Source organism: Periplaneta americana, chromosome 11, assembly GCF_040183065.1.
Source record: "Periplaneta americana isolate PAMFEO1 chromosome 11, P.americana_PAMFEO1_priV1, whole genome shotgun sequence".
NCBI lineage: Eukaryota > Metazoa > Arthropoda > Insecta > Blattodea > Blattidae > Periplaneta > Periplaneta americana.
This window is the reverse complement of record NC_091127.1, coordinates 11,889,420-11,902,385: the sequence shown is the minus strand read 5'-3', so window position 1 is coordinate 11,902,385 and position 12,966 is coordinate 11,889,420. Positions and strand designations below refer to the sequence as shown.

General features: G+C 33.3%; 1 protein-coding gene across 3 annotated transcripts in view; it reads left to right on the top strand.

Annotated features, from left to right (window-relative positions):
* The window catches only part of LOC138708807 (organic cation transporter protein-like), a 366,346-nt gene that overhangs the window by 339,638 nt on the left and 13,742 nt on the right, over nt 1–12,966 (top strand). For all 3 annotated transcript variants that reach the window (XM_069838997.1, XM_069838998.1, XM_069838999.1), the window contains 4 exons: nt 541–670; nt 3,894–4,083; nt 7,211–7,339; nt 10,508–10,698. In XM_069838997.1, coding sequence (XP_069695098.1) covers nt 541–670; nt 3,894–4,083; nt 7,211–7,339; nt 10,508–10,698 — 640 coding nt within the window. The remainder of the gene's footprint in view (nt 1–540; nt 671–3,893; nt 4,084–7,210; nt 7,340–10,507; nt 10,699–12,966) is intronic.

Below are 12,966 nucleotides of genomic sequence, written 5' to 3'. Positions count from 1 at the left end.
CGGCTCCCTTCGCGCGTTCTAGTCAAGTTTAAACACTCTTCTAACCAGCTATCTTATTGGTTGAAATGCTGTTGTCATGGTTACCGGGGAGTAGCGTCATGTAGCCGACTCCTCGCTCCCGCTCTCGCATAGACACTGCAGGCTGCTAGATGTCGACTATACAGGTTACAGCGCTATCTGTTATTTTTCAGTACGAATTATTTGTACTATCTACAGTATAGCGAGCGGGCATCACCAACTGGATGTGGTCGACTTTACGTAACTTACATCTTAGTCGTAGTGAATAGTAAAATTAATATAAAGGGAAAAATGTTCGTCATTTGCTCGGCCTCCCTTGCCTCCCCTGAAAATTCGCCGCTGCGGTACCCTTAAACTAAAAAGATCTTCTCTGAATCGAATCACGTTCCCCCTTATTGAGATCCGGCGCAGACTGAACTAAGGCTGTCCTCTGATATAAATACAATCAGATTTTAATAACTGAATGCAAGTGTTAAGAGAAACGATGAAGGAACTAAGTAAGGTCTGTAATGAACATTGCAGGGTGCTGCCCGAATCTCCCCGCTGGCTCTTGGCCCTGGGTAGGACGGACGAGGTGATGGTCATCCTGCAAGAAGCGGCTCGGGTCAATAACAGAGAGCTGCCGCCGAGCTTGGATAAGTTGCTGCGACAGGTAAGTCCAGCAACACCAACAAAACTTGGACAAAAACATTGTGCGCTTTTCTTATATATTCTAATTAATCAGTTTGTTAAGTAATAATAATAATAATAATAATAATAATAATAATAATAATAATAATAATAATAATAATAACAACAATAATATTAATAATAAAAACAATGATAATAATAATAATAGCAATAACAATAACATCAACAATAATAACAATAACAATAACAGCAACAACAACAATATTAATAATAATAATAACAATAATAATATTAATAATAAAAACAATGATAATAATAATAATAATAATAATAATAATAATAGCAATAACAATAACGTCAACAATAATAACAATAACAATAACAGCAACAACAACAACAATATTAATAATAATAATAATAATAGCAATAACAATAACATCAACAATAATAACAATAAGAATAACAGCAACAACAACAATATTAATAATAATAATAATAGCAATAACAATAACATCAATAATAACAATAACAATAGCAGCAACAACAATATTAATAATAATAATAATAATAATAATAATGATAGCAATAACAATAGCATCAACAATAATAACAATAACAGTAACAGCAACAACAACAATATTAATAATAATAATAATAATAATAATAATAATAATAATAATAATAATAATAGCAATAACAATAACATCAACAATAATAACAATAACAATAACAGCAACAACAACAATATTAATAATAATAATAACAATAATAATATTAATAATAAAAACAATGATAATAATAACAATAATAATAATAATAGCAATAACAATAACATCAACAATAATAACAATAGCAATAACAGCAACAACAACAATATTAATAATAATAATAATAATAATAGCAGTAACAATTGTAACAATAATAATAGTAATAATAATAATAGTAACAATAATAATAACAATAATAATAGTAACAATAACAATAACAATAATAATAGTAACAATAACAATAATAATAACAACAATAACAATAACAGCAACAACAACAATATTAATAATAATAACAGTAACAATAATAACAATAATAATAGTAACAATAATAATAACAATAATAATAGTAACAATAACAATAATAATAACCATCATAATAATGATAATAATAATAACAATAACATAAACAACAATAATAACAATAACAACAACAATAAGAATAATAATAACAATAATAAAACAATAATAACAGTAACAATAATAACAATAACAATAATAATAGTAATAATAGTAACAATAATGACAATAATAATAACAATGATAATAATAATAATAATAATAATAATAATAATAATAATAATAATAATAATGTTCAACGCTGTGACAATAGCGTTTGTAACTTCGCCTACTTAAATTTCCAACCTACGTTCGACTCCCTATAGTAAGATGGATATTCATTTCTCTTCCGAAGAGACCGAAAGTTATTCCTCGCCTTGTGTTTATCTAGTGTTTTGTTAAGCAAGAGGCGGTCTTGTAGCATTCTGAACACGTAACCAACAAGTTCAGCTACTTGCAAATGACGTAAATTTCCACACAATGGGGACAGAGCAGGCCAAGAACCTAGTTTCTAAAAGTTTGGTAAATGATAAATAATATCGAGGGCATCATGCCAGAAGGGCGTATCAACAAAACTGTAAGCTAGCATTAGAGTTATTTAAATAAGAACAATTTTTCCTATCCAGGCACTTTCTTTGATCTTTCCTCATGCCCACTGTAATTCTCAAACGACTGTTTTCAGACATAAATATATTCCATTAAAATAGTTCAATAACGATGTATTTGTTGATACGCCCTTCTGGCATGATGGCATCGATATAATAACCGTTATACTTTTATCGTTATTAATATTGTTACCAGTACTACTACACTACTACTAGTGATACTAGGCCTACTACTAACCTACTGTTATACAAGTCGAGATTTGCTAATATAAAAACAGTAGACCAGCCGTGGCGAGAACGTGACTCGCGAGACATTGTGGCTCACAGTGATAGCCGTGCTTGCTTCTAACCTCCGCCAACCCCCACCCTCTCACTCACTGGAGTCAAACTCCGTCCAATTTGTATTTGTCTCTGACCTGCGGGTGGCATATGTCTCTCTCGAAACCATGTACGAAAGTCCCAAGTAGGAAGGGAGGACGCATTTTTTTGCTGCCAATATAATGAGAATATTAAATGTATGATTTGTTCACAAGTATTACGAGGAAAACGGTTGTATAACATAAAATGCCATTATACTACATGTTACTGATGAAACATTAAAAGGTTGTGTTAATGTTGTTGTTGTTATCATCATCATCATCATCATCATCATCATCATCTCTGTACGTCGACCCTTTTTCAGCAGATGTACGAATAATGCGGTTAGCTCTTCAATTTGAACTCACTGATTTACTATGTGATGTCAAATGAAAGCTAGATGTAAGGACTTGACAAATGTTGAACTTTCAAATCTTTGCCAAAAAATAAATATCCGAAGCTTCGTTCTTTTGCTTGCTCTGTTGAAGCCATGTTCGCTACAACTTACGTTTGTGCAAAATTATTTTCAACAATTAAAATAGTAAAAACCAAATTTAGATCACGACTGACAGACAAATACCTTCGTGATCAACTACGACTGGCAGTAAGTGACATAATTCCTGATTTTGAAACTTTGTCGCAGAGACATTCTGAAGACAGTTAATTTTAGGTTGTGATATCGTTCATTTATTGTTCATTTCTTTCTTCGTTACACGTACTAAACATCAGTTTGTAGGCTTGTACTGTATAAAATTATATTTAAGTGCTTGACGTAAGGAAAATGAAAATCCGTTAATAAGTCAGTCAGTTGCTTCGCTTCCCCTTCGGGTGTCCGCCTCCCTCCGTAGTTGCTATGCACGTTGCAGGTTACACAGAAACTCGGCGCACGATTACATTTTCGCCACCGCTGCAGTGGACTATTGAAGTTTTTTCTACAAAATACAAATATGAAAAAAATCCATAAAGTACAGTATTTATAAATAAAGTTGTTAAATTACGCAAAATGAAAGTTGAAATTTAAAAAATTTAATAAATGTTGTACTCTCTATAGAAATACACAGCTGGCTTAATTTCAATAAACATTTATAAATTTAAACTGTTAATGAATTGTATTAAAATTGCCGTTATCATATGAGTTATTTTAGAAGGTAATGTAATCATTATTAATGTTCATCAGGACGCAATGCGCAAGGAATCAGCTGATCAGCCCACAGCTGGCATCATGGATCTGTACCGGACACCCAACATGAGGAAGAATTCGCTGATTCTGTACATCATTTGGTTCAGCGTCTACCTCGTGTATTACGGCCTGGTGCTCAATCTCGGAAACATCGGTGGGGACATTTATCTCAACACAGTTCTGTCTGGTAAGCTCGCACATCTTACTACCTCAGTCTACTATATACAGTCACGAAGCTTGAGTTTTGAGGGTGCTAGAAACAATAGACTGTGACGATACTATTTTGAATTGCCTGTAATGAGGCGATATTAGCGATCCTAGTGGTGAGCAACTATCTAATGTTTGCATATTTACTACGTATTGAGCTTCGCGACTGTATATACTAGACTGTGTTACTACCTCAGTATTACAATGCTTTCCTCTATGGACATGACGCCACAAGAAACGAGAAACAATGATTCCATATGAATCATTATTTTATTATTAAGAGTCTCATACTATCTGACTTAAATATTAGGCTATATAGAGTGATTAATAATCAGTGTTGTCAGGTGGAGGGAAATTTCCCGAAAAAGGGGAAAAGGAATTTTTTATTGAAAAACGGGAAAAAGTGCATACCTAGTACGAGTATTACTTCACAAATTTTTTCTAATTTAAGGGTGTATATTACATCTTTATAGACCACTTTTTATCTGATGCTTTTCCAATTCACTACGGGCTAAAGCAAGGAGATGCACTATCATCACAGTCTAGTATATACGGTCACGAAGCTTGAGTTTATGAGAGTACTAGGAACAATAGACTGTGCAGGTACTATTTCGCATTTATTTACTTATTTACTTACTTACTTATTTACTTATTTACTTACATATTTATTTATTGATTTATTGATTTACTGATTTACTGATTTACTGATTTACTTATTTACTTATTCACTCACTTATGTATTTATTTATTTATTTATTTATTTATTTATTTATTTATTTATTTATTTATTTATTTATTTATTTATTTATTTATTTATTTATTTATTTATTTATTTATTTATTTATTTATTTATTTATTTATTTATTTATTTATTCTGGTGTAGTTAAGGCCATCAGGTCTTCTCTTCCACAACACCAGGAATACAAATACAATAACAGAAATAAACAGAAAAAAAATACACTATAGGTCTATACAAAATAAAGCATTGTCTGTAATGAGGCGATAGTAGCGATCCTAGTGGTTAGCAATTATCTATGGATGCATATTTAGTACGTATTGAGCTTCGTGACTGTATATACTAGACTGTGCTATCACCTTCACTTTTTAATTTCGCTCTAGAATATGCCATTAGGAAAGTTCAGGACAACAGAGAGGGTTTGGAATTGAACGGGTTACATCAGCTTCTTGTTTAGGCGGATGACGTGAAAATCCCCAAAATATTAGGGAAAACACGGAAATTTTACTTGAAGCAAGTAAAGCGATAGGTTTGGAAGTAAATCCCGAAAAAACAAAGTATATGATTATGTCTCGTGACGAGAATATTGTACAAAATGGAAATATAAAAATTGGAAATTTATCCTTTGAAGAGGTGGAAAATTGCAAATATCTTGGAGCAACAGTAACAAATATAAATGATACTCGGGAGGAAATTAAACGCAGAATAAATAAGGGAAATGTGTATTATTATTCGGTTGAGAAGCTTTTGTCATCCAGTCTTCCGTCAAAAAATCTGAAAGTTACAATTTACAAAACAGTTTTATTACCCCACTGGTTGCTGTGTATGGTTGTGAAACTTGGACGCTCACTTTAAGAGAGGAACAGAGATTAAGGGTGCTTGAGAATAAGGTTCTTAAGAAAATATTTGGGGCTAAGAGGGATGAAGTTACAGAAGAATGAAGAAAGTTACACAACGCAGAACTGCATATATTGTATTCTTCACCTGACATAATTAGGAACATTAAATCCAGACGTTTGAGATGGGCAGGGCATGTAGCACGTATGGGCGAATCCAGAAATGCATATAAAGTGTTAGTTGGGAGGCCGGAGGGAAAAAGACCTTTAGGGAGGCCGAGACGTAGATGGGAAGATAATATTAAAATGGATTTGAGGGAGGTGGGATATGATGGTAGAGACTGGATTAATCTTGCTCAGGATAGGGACCGATGGCGGGCTTATGTGAGGGCGGCAATCAACCTACGGGTTCCTTAAAAGCCATTTGTAAGTAAGTAAGTAAGTAAGTAAGTAAGTAATATTACATCTTAGCATTTAGGCACAAATGGTCCATTGTGCATCCCAAGAGCTGGAAATTAACCCAGAAGACTGCACTATGATACCAGCCAACCTTAGGCCTACCGCTTACGGCAAGTACATGTATGTATGTATGTATGTATGTATGTATGTATGTATGTATGTATGTATGTATGTATGTATGTATTCACACTGCAATGGGTATATACCCGGTGGCAATGGTAACTAATTACACTCAATAAAGACAATAATAAACACAATGAATAAAAAAATACAATTAATAATAATACTAATAATTAATACTAACAATAATTAATAATGATAACAATAATAATAATAATGATAATAATAATAATAACAGGGAACATCCTAAATTAAATGAAGCACGATCACTTAAAATAACATTTAAAGTAAATCTAATTTGTACCTTAAACCTATGATCGAACTAAAACCCACCAGTATGATATATTCATATCTGCACAAGTACCTTTCAACATTACACTCATTTCGCTGTCAACTCACTCACTGCTCTGGAACTACGACACATTTCACTGATTCTATCCTGATTTCACTAACACTTCAAAAACATTTCACTGTTCAAATACTTTGCACTGCCACTATAAACTATAAAGCTTCACTGACAGGAACACGTTTCACTTACTCAACACACTTCACTGACACAATATAATTCTTCGCTGATAGAACACTTCAATAACAAAATATCAGATACACCCTTTAAATACTGTGTATAATTACCGTCTATTAGTAAAGTCCTTAAGCCTATTTTTAAATACATTTTTGGTTGTTGGTAAAGCCTTTAGTAAGTCTGCAGGTAAAGCATTCCAGTCCCTGATAGTACGATTGAGAAAAGAAAACTTTCCAGTGTCCGTCCTCTGCCTTCTTTCCCTCAATTTATATGAGTGGTCGTTCCTTGAAGAGTAATTTGGCGGCTGCAACCTATTTTTTATTTCTCTCCAGGCAGGCTTACCTCTGTACTCTGTACAAAAAAAATTTGTCCGCACGGATCATATTTAATTCTCAACAGTATTTTAATCCACAGTGTTTCTGGTGTGATCTAGGTGTGGTGGAGATTCCAGCCATCGCCATCAGCATCCTCTTCTTGATCAAGATGGGCCGGAGGTGGCCCCTGTGTCTCACCCTCATGGGCAGTGGCGTTGCTTGCCTTCTGACCCTCGTCATCCCCCCAGGTAGATACAAAGTGGACATGGTACTAAAAATGTAAAGGAACATCACTGAATACTGATGTTGCAATCCATCATGTGCGTTCAAGGTTTGGATCTACTGACATGAGCCTGTCGCTTTTAAGAACACTTAAGCCCGATTGTATAAACCATTTAATCTTAGATCAGAGGTTAAATTGATCCTTGTTCTAGCTGAACTTAGTATTCTGTGTTGTATAAAGTCTAATCTGAGATCAATTTGTCTCAAACTAAAGTCAACTTTGACTGAAGAAATTTCTCCGATTAAGTTAGATGATCCAAGTTCAGTTATTTCTTTTCTATTTGAAATATACGAGTGACAGATTGTGCAAATAAAATATCCATTATTATTAATATTAATATTAATAGGTATGGTAGGTACATTTATATACTTTTTTTTTCAATTTCTTGCCTTAATACACAAACAATCTTATATTTTATAAGGCTCTCTCGTGTTCAGCAGTATCAAATAACATAACCTATAATTATATTATGTTTATAACAACCATTAATTATTTTTTTTTTATTTTAGTTGGTTATTTAACGACGCTGTATCAACTTCTAGGTTATTTAGCGTCGATGAGATTGGTGATAGCGAGATGATATTTGGCGAGATGAGGCCGAGGATTCGCCATAGATTACCTTGTATTCACATTACGGTTGGGGAAAACCTCGGAAAAACCCAACCAGGTAATCAGCCCAAGCGGGGATCGAACCCGCGCCCGAACGCAACTTCAGACCGGCAGGCAGGCGCCTTAACCGACTGAGCCACGCCGGTGGCACCATTAATTATTAATGGATATGATAGGTACATTCATAAATTTTCAATTAACTGTATTACTAAACGAAAATTGTCGTTTTATAAAGCTTTATTATGTTTAGCAGTATCAAACACCATAACATGATAACAACTCGGAGAACAGTCAACCTTCTTCTTATTGTCCGTCATTATTTACACTGCACAAAACAAACCAGTGTCTCCAACAGAGTGTAATACGGAAAGTCGTGAAAAAGTAGTTGTAAAGTCGCTAGATTTCTCATTATCAACGAAGAAAGGTTAAATTTCGTCCCTATGGGGTGCTAAAAAGGTTGTGTGAATTTATGCATGTGATATCTACAATATGATGCAAGATCACTTCTCCCGCTTTGATAGATTGCATGATAAAAATAAATTCTTTTTTAAAAATGGTCAAATATCAGTATTTTCTTCTAACGCAAAATAAAAACATTATAATTTATTAAGGTAATATAGTTGAAATAGCATGATATTGTAAACATGAGCTTCAGCAATAAAATAAAAGAGAGAAAACATGAAAAAGTTAACAAGTTTATGAGTTATGAGGGAAACGCTTCATCACTGCACAATAAAGTATATAAATATTTTTTTTTTCATATAGCAGATGGACGGAGTTTTACACATACCAATTTTCATTATTATACAAGATACAGTAATGGAGGAAAAAAATGTTGAATATTCCCAAAAATTTTACTGCTGTAAGCTATACCTTGACAATGTAGGGTGCATCAATCCCACGACACATGAACCAATACCCAACAGCATCGACAGCATCAAAAAGTTGATATGAGTGAGAATGACTTGCACTCTAGCGGTAGCTGATTGGTCAGACTTTCAGGTGGTCTGGGTTCGAGTCCCGGTCAGGCATTCATAGTGACACTTGTGGCGTACAAGGTCGCAGTTTGGGTTTTTCTCGGGGTCCTCCCGTTTTCCTATATTATGTACGGTATCTATTTCATTCTGTCAAAATTTCTCCACTTAGTCACCATTCCATAGCATTCCCCGAACACCGGCTGGCGACGCACGGAGGGGGCTGGCCTAGGGACGAGTGGGGTTGCCTGCTCGAAACCTGGGTACGCAACGAACCTTAGTGTAGTCAGCCGGTGTGTTTGGGAATACGCCTAGTTTGAGGGTTAATGCAATAGATTTTAAAAGGTCGCAGTGCTGGATTGTAGTGGCCCGTCTCTTAATTCAATTAATCCATTCCGTTCCATGTGACTTGCAATTAGTTGACGGAGATGATATTCGCTCAGTTTATGAAGAGGCGAGGTGTATTCGTAATATTCAGTATATTCAGTATTATACAGTCAGAGCACACAACATAGTGCAATTGAAAAAGTCAGTAATAAAAAACAAAACAATAAAATTAATAAAAAAAAACTCTCAACAACGTTGACATTAAAAAACTCATTAATTTCACAAAATGGTTTGTTGATTAACCAACCAGAGACAAGTCTGTTAAAAGACTTCCTTTCCAGATTAAAAAGATATCTCGGAAATTTATTTGCTATCTTTAACGACATAATAAAATAATTATTCATTGTTTTAGTCAGCCTACACTTAGGTATGTCAAAAAGGTCACGGTTTCTGGTGTTGTATATATGAACATCATTCCTATGTATCAACATATGTGAATTTTCTTTGACGAAATTTAGGGCTTGATAAATATACAGTGATGTTACAGTCATAATTTTTTCATTTACAAATAACGGTCTTTAGTGTGCCTTTATTGATGAATAGTTACAATTCTAATAGCTTTTTTGTAACATAATTACCTTATTAGTATGAGAACTATTACCCCATAAAAGTAGTCCATAAGAAAGTATACTTTGAAAATCCAAAAACAATAAAATTAAAATATATTAAATCAATGAAATAAAATTAATTAATCAAAATAGATTACATTGCAATAAATTAAGAGTAATTTAAAATTAATTGAATTAATTGAAAATAAATTAGTTCAATTAAGATCGCAGGGTCGAGGTGGTTATACGGCATGTCACTCCAGTCCACGCTCTGTGTGAGTGGGTTATTCACATCAGATTGGAGCAGAAAATAAGAAAAATAGACAACTCTAATGTAATTCTTCGGAACATACATTTTCAAATTTCGCAGAAGAAATAGCGGCTTCCTGTACGTTCAACTCTGTTGCTATTATCCAAAAATTAAGAACGAGATAGAATCGGTGAATATTATCAGTAGCTACTACGCATTCTACAAACACACTTTTAGTTACAGTAAAATTAAAGTTTGAGATAAAGGAAAACTTCAGTAAACTTTGTTCAGTGGACTGTAGACTATCAATTTGATGACAAAGTAGTAACCTACCTTCTGAAACTCATCGAGGCTGGTGTGTGCAGGTGAGGCCAACCTCCAGTGGCTGACCATCATGTTCGCCATGGTCGGCAAGTTCTCCGTGTCTTCGTCCAACGCGGTGATGCCAGTCTTCACGGCAGAGCTCTTCCCCACGGTGGTGCGGAACCTGGGCGTCGGCTCCTCTAACGTCCCTGCAGGCATCGCCCTCATGCTCGTCCCGTACCTCTGGAACCTGGTGAGTCATACAGAGAAGATGGTGTCAACTCTCTCCAATATATATATATATATATATATATATATATAGGCCTATATATCTGTGGCCTGGAGGAAAAAGATCTTCAGTAAAAATTTTATACTTTTCAGGAGAGCAGTAGAAAGATTGAAATTGGTATCAATTATAGAGTTTTTTTAATTAAGAGGTTTTTCCTGGATATTATTTGTTTATATTTCTTCTAAAATAGGTAATGTTGCTCATTTAACAATTTTCTTGATTATTTCCAAAAATAGCCGCACTTAAGCCCTTTTAAGGCTAGAAGCCAAACTTAGTAGAAGGGACTATTAAACATAAGACCTTTTTCATATCTACCTAAATGGGAAATGTAAATTATTAGGAATGCAAAATGGGTCTTAAACAATTATAGGACTGTTTACCTGGTGCTTAAAGTTTTAAAAGGAAAGGGCATCAGTATGTGATAAAATGGCTAAAATACAATTTAGACCTTTTTAATAGGGAAGCATGGAAAGAAAACATGTGATGGTTTGTAAGGAATAAAATATTAACACAGTCTACTATATACAGTCACGAAGCTTGAGTTTTGAGGGTGCTAGAAACAATAGACTGTGACGGTACTATTTTGCATTGCCTGTAATGAGGCGATATTAGCGATCCTAGTGGTGAGCAACTATCTAATATTTGCATATTTACTACGTATTGAGCTTCGCGGCTGTATATACTAGACTGTGGTATTAAATATACTTAAGTCCTTTATTCTGTGTGTGCTCGATTCAAAAAGTACTTAGGACATATTTTGGTAATGCACTATAAATCCAGTCAGGAGTCTTATTTGACTTTAGCCGTTTTACCAGATTGTAGAGAATTGTTTCCGCTTTCAGAATATATAAAAATCTCATTTTCACAAAAAATTGACTTAAGACCTTTTTCCTCCCGGCCACAGATATATATATCAAATTTTCTAACTTTCAAATTTCACATTTCAAATTTATTTATTTATTTACTTATTTACTTACTTACTCATTTATTTATTTCTCTATTTATTTATTCATTTATTCATTCATTCATTTATTTATTTAGTCATTCATTCATTTATTCTATCATTTCTTCTTTCATTCATTTAGCTTATGCCTTTCTTCATTTATTTATTCATTCATTCATTCATTCATTCATAGATTGATTGATTCATTCATTCATTTATTATTTATTTAGTCATTCATTTATTCTTTCATTTCTTCCTTCATTCATTCAGCCTATGCCTTTCTCCATTGATTGATTGATTGATTGATTGACTGATTCATTCATTTATTTATTTATTTATTCATTCATTCATTTATTCATTCATTAATTTCTTCCTTCATTCATTTAGCCTATGCCTTTCTTTATTTATTCATTCATTCATTCATTCATTCATTCATTCATTCATTCATTCATTCATCCATTCAAATTTATTTCGAACCGCTTTCCTAAGTATTCAGTATTATTTTAACATTTTTTTTAAACTTCAAATGCTATTCACATCATATGGTGATATGGTGATAATGCAGTAATGATATATTGAGAGTGAAATTCGTAATTATTTATGTAATGAGCCCCATAAACGATTTATACAGCAAAACTGCACAAGATACACCAATTTATCTCTTTAGCAAAAAGTAACTAATTAACTTACAAAACAAGTCGCCAATACCAAACGTCAGTTAGAAATTTAAAGACCAAAAGACAATTTTTAAAACGGTGCTCTCTTTAGGATGCCTCACTACCAAATAGTTGTAGTTTATTTCGTCGGTTTACACAAGCAAAACACATTAAGTCAAAAAATACTGAGAAAAAGGTGTTTTGAAAGTTCTTGACAAAATTGAATTCTCAAAATATTATTTTTACTAAGTTCTTTCTCTTTATGTGTATTTGATTTTACAATTCTAAGTTTATATACATACATTATGTATAGTAGTGGCAAAAAAAACCGGACCGACCCTTGTAGCTGATTTCAGAGCCTTGTTCACTCCAGAGCACGATAGACTGGTAACTAATACTTTCGTGGTTCGAATCCTGACTGGAAAGGAAACTTTTTTTGTTCCTTATTCAAATTTATTCCCAGTACTTTTCGATTGCTGATAAAATTCATGTTCTGGAAATAATAGGTTCATTAAGTAGTAAAATATCGCTGCAATCGAAAAGTATTGGGAATAAATTTGAATAAGGATAAAAAAAAACTTTCCTTCCCAAGCAGGATTCGAACCACGAAAGTCTTAGTTACCAGTCTATCGT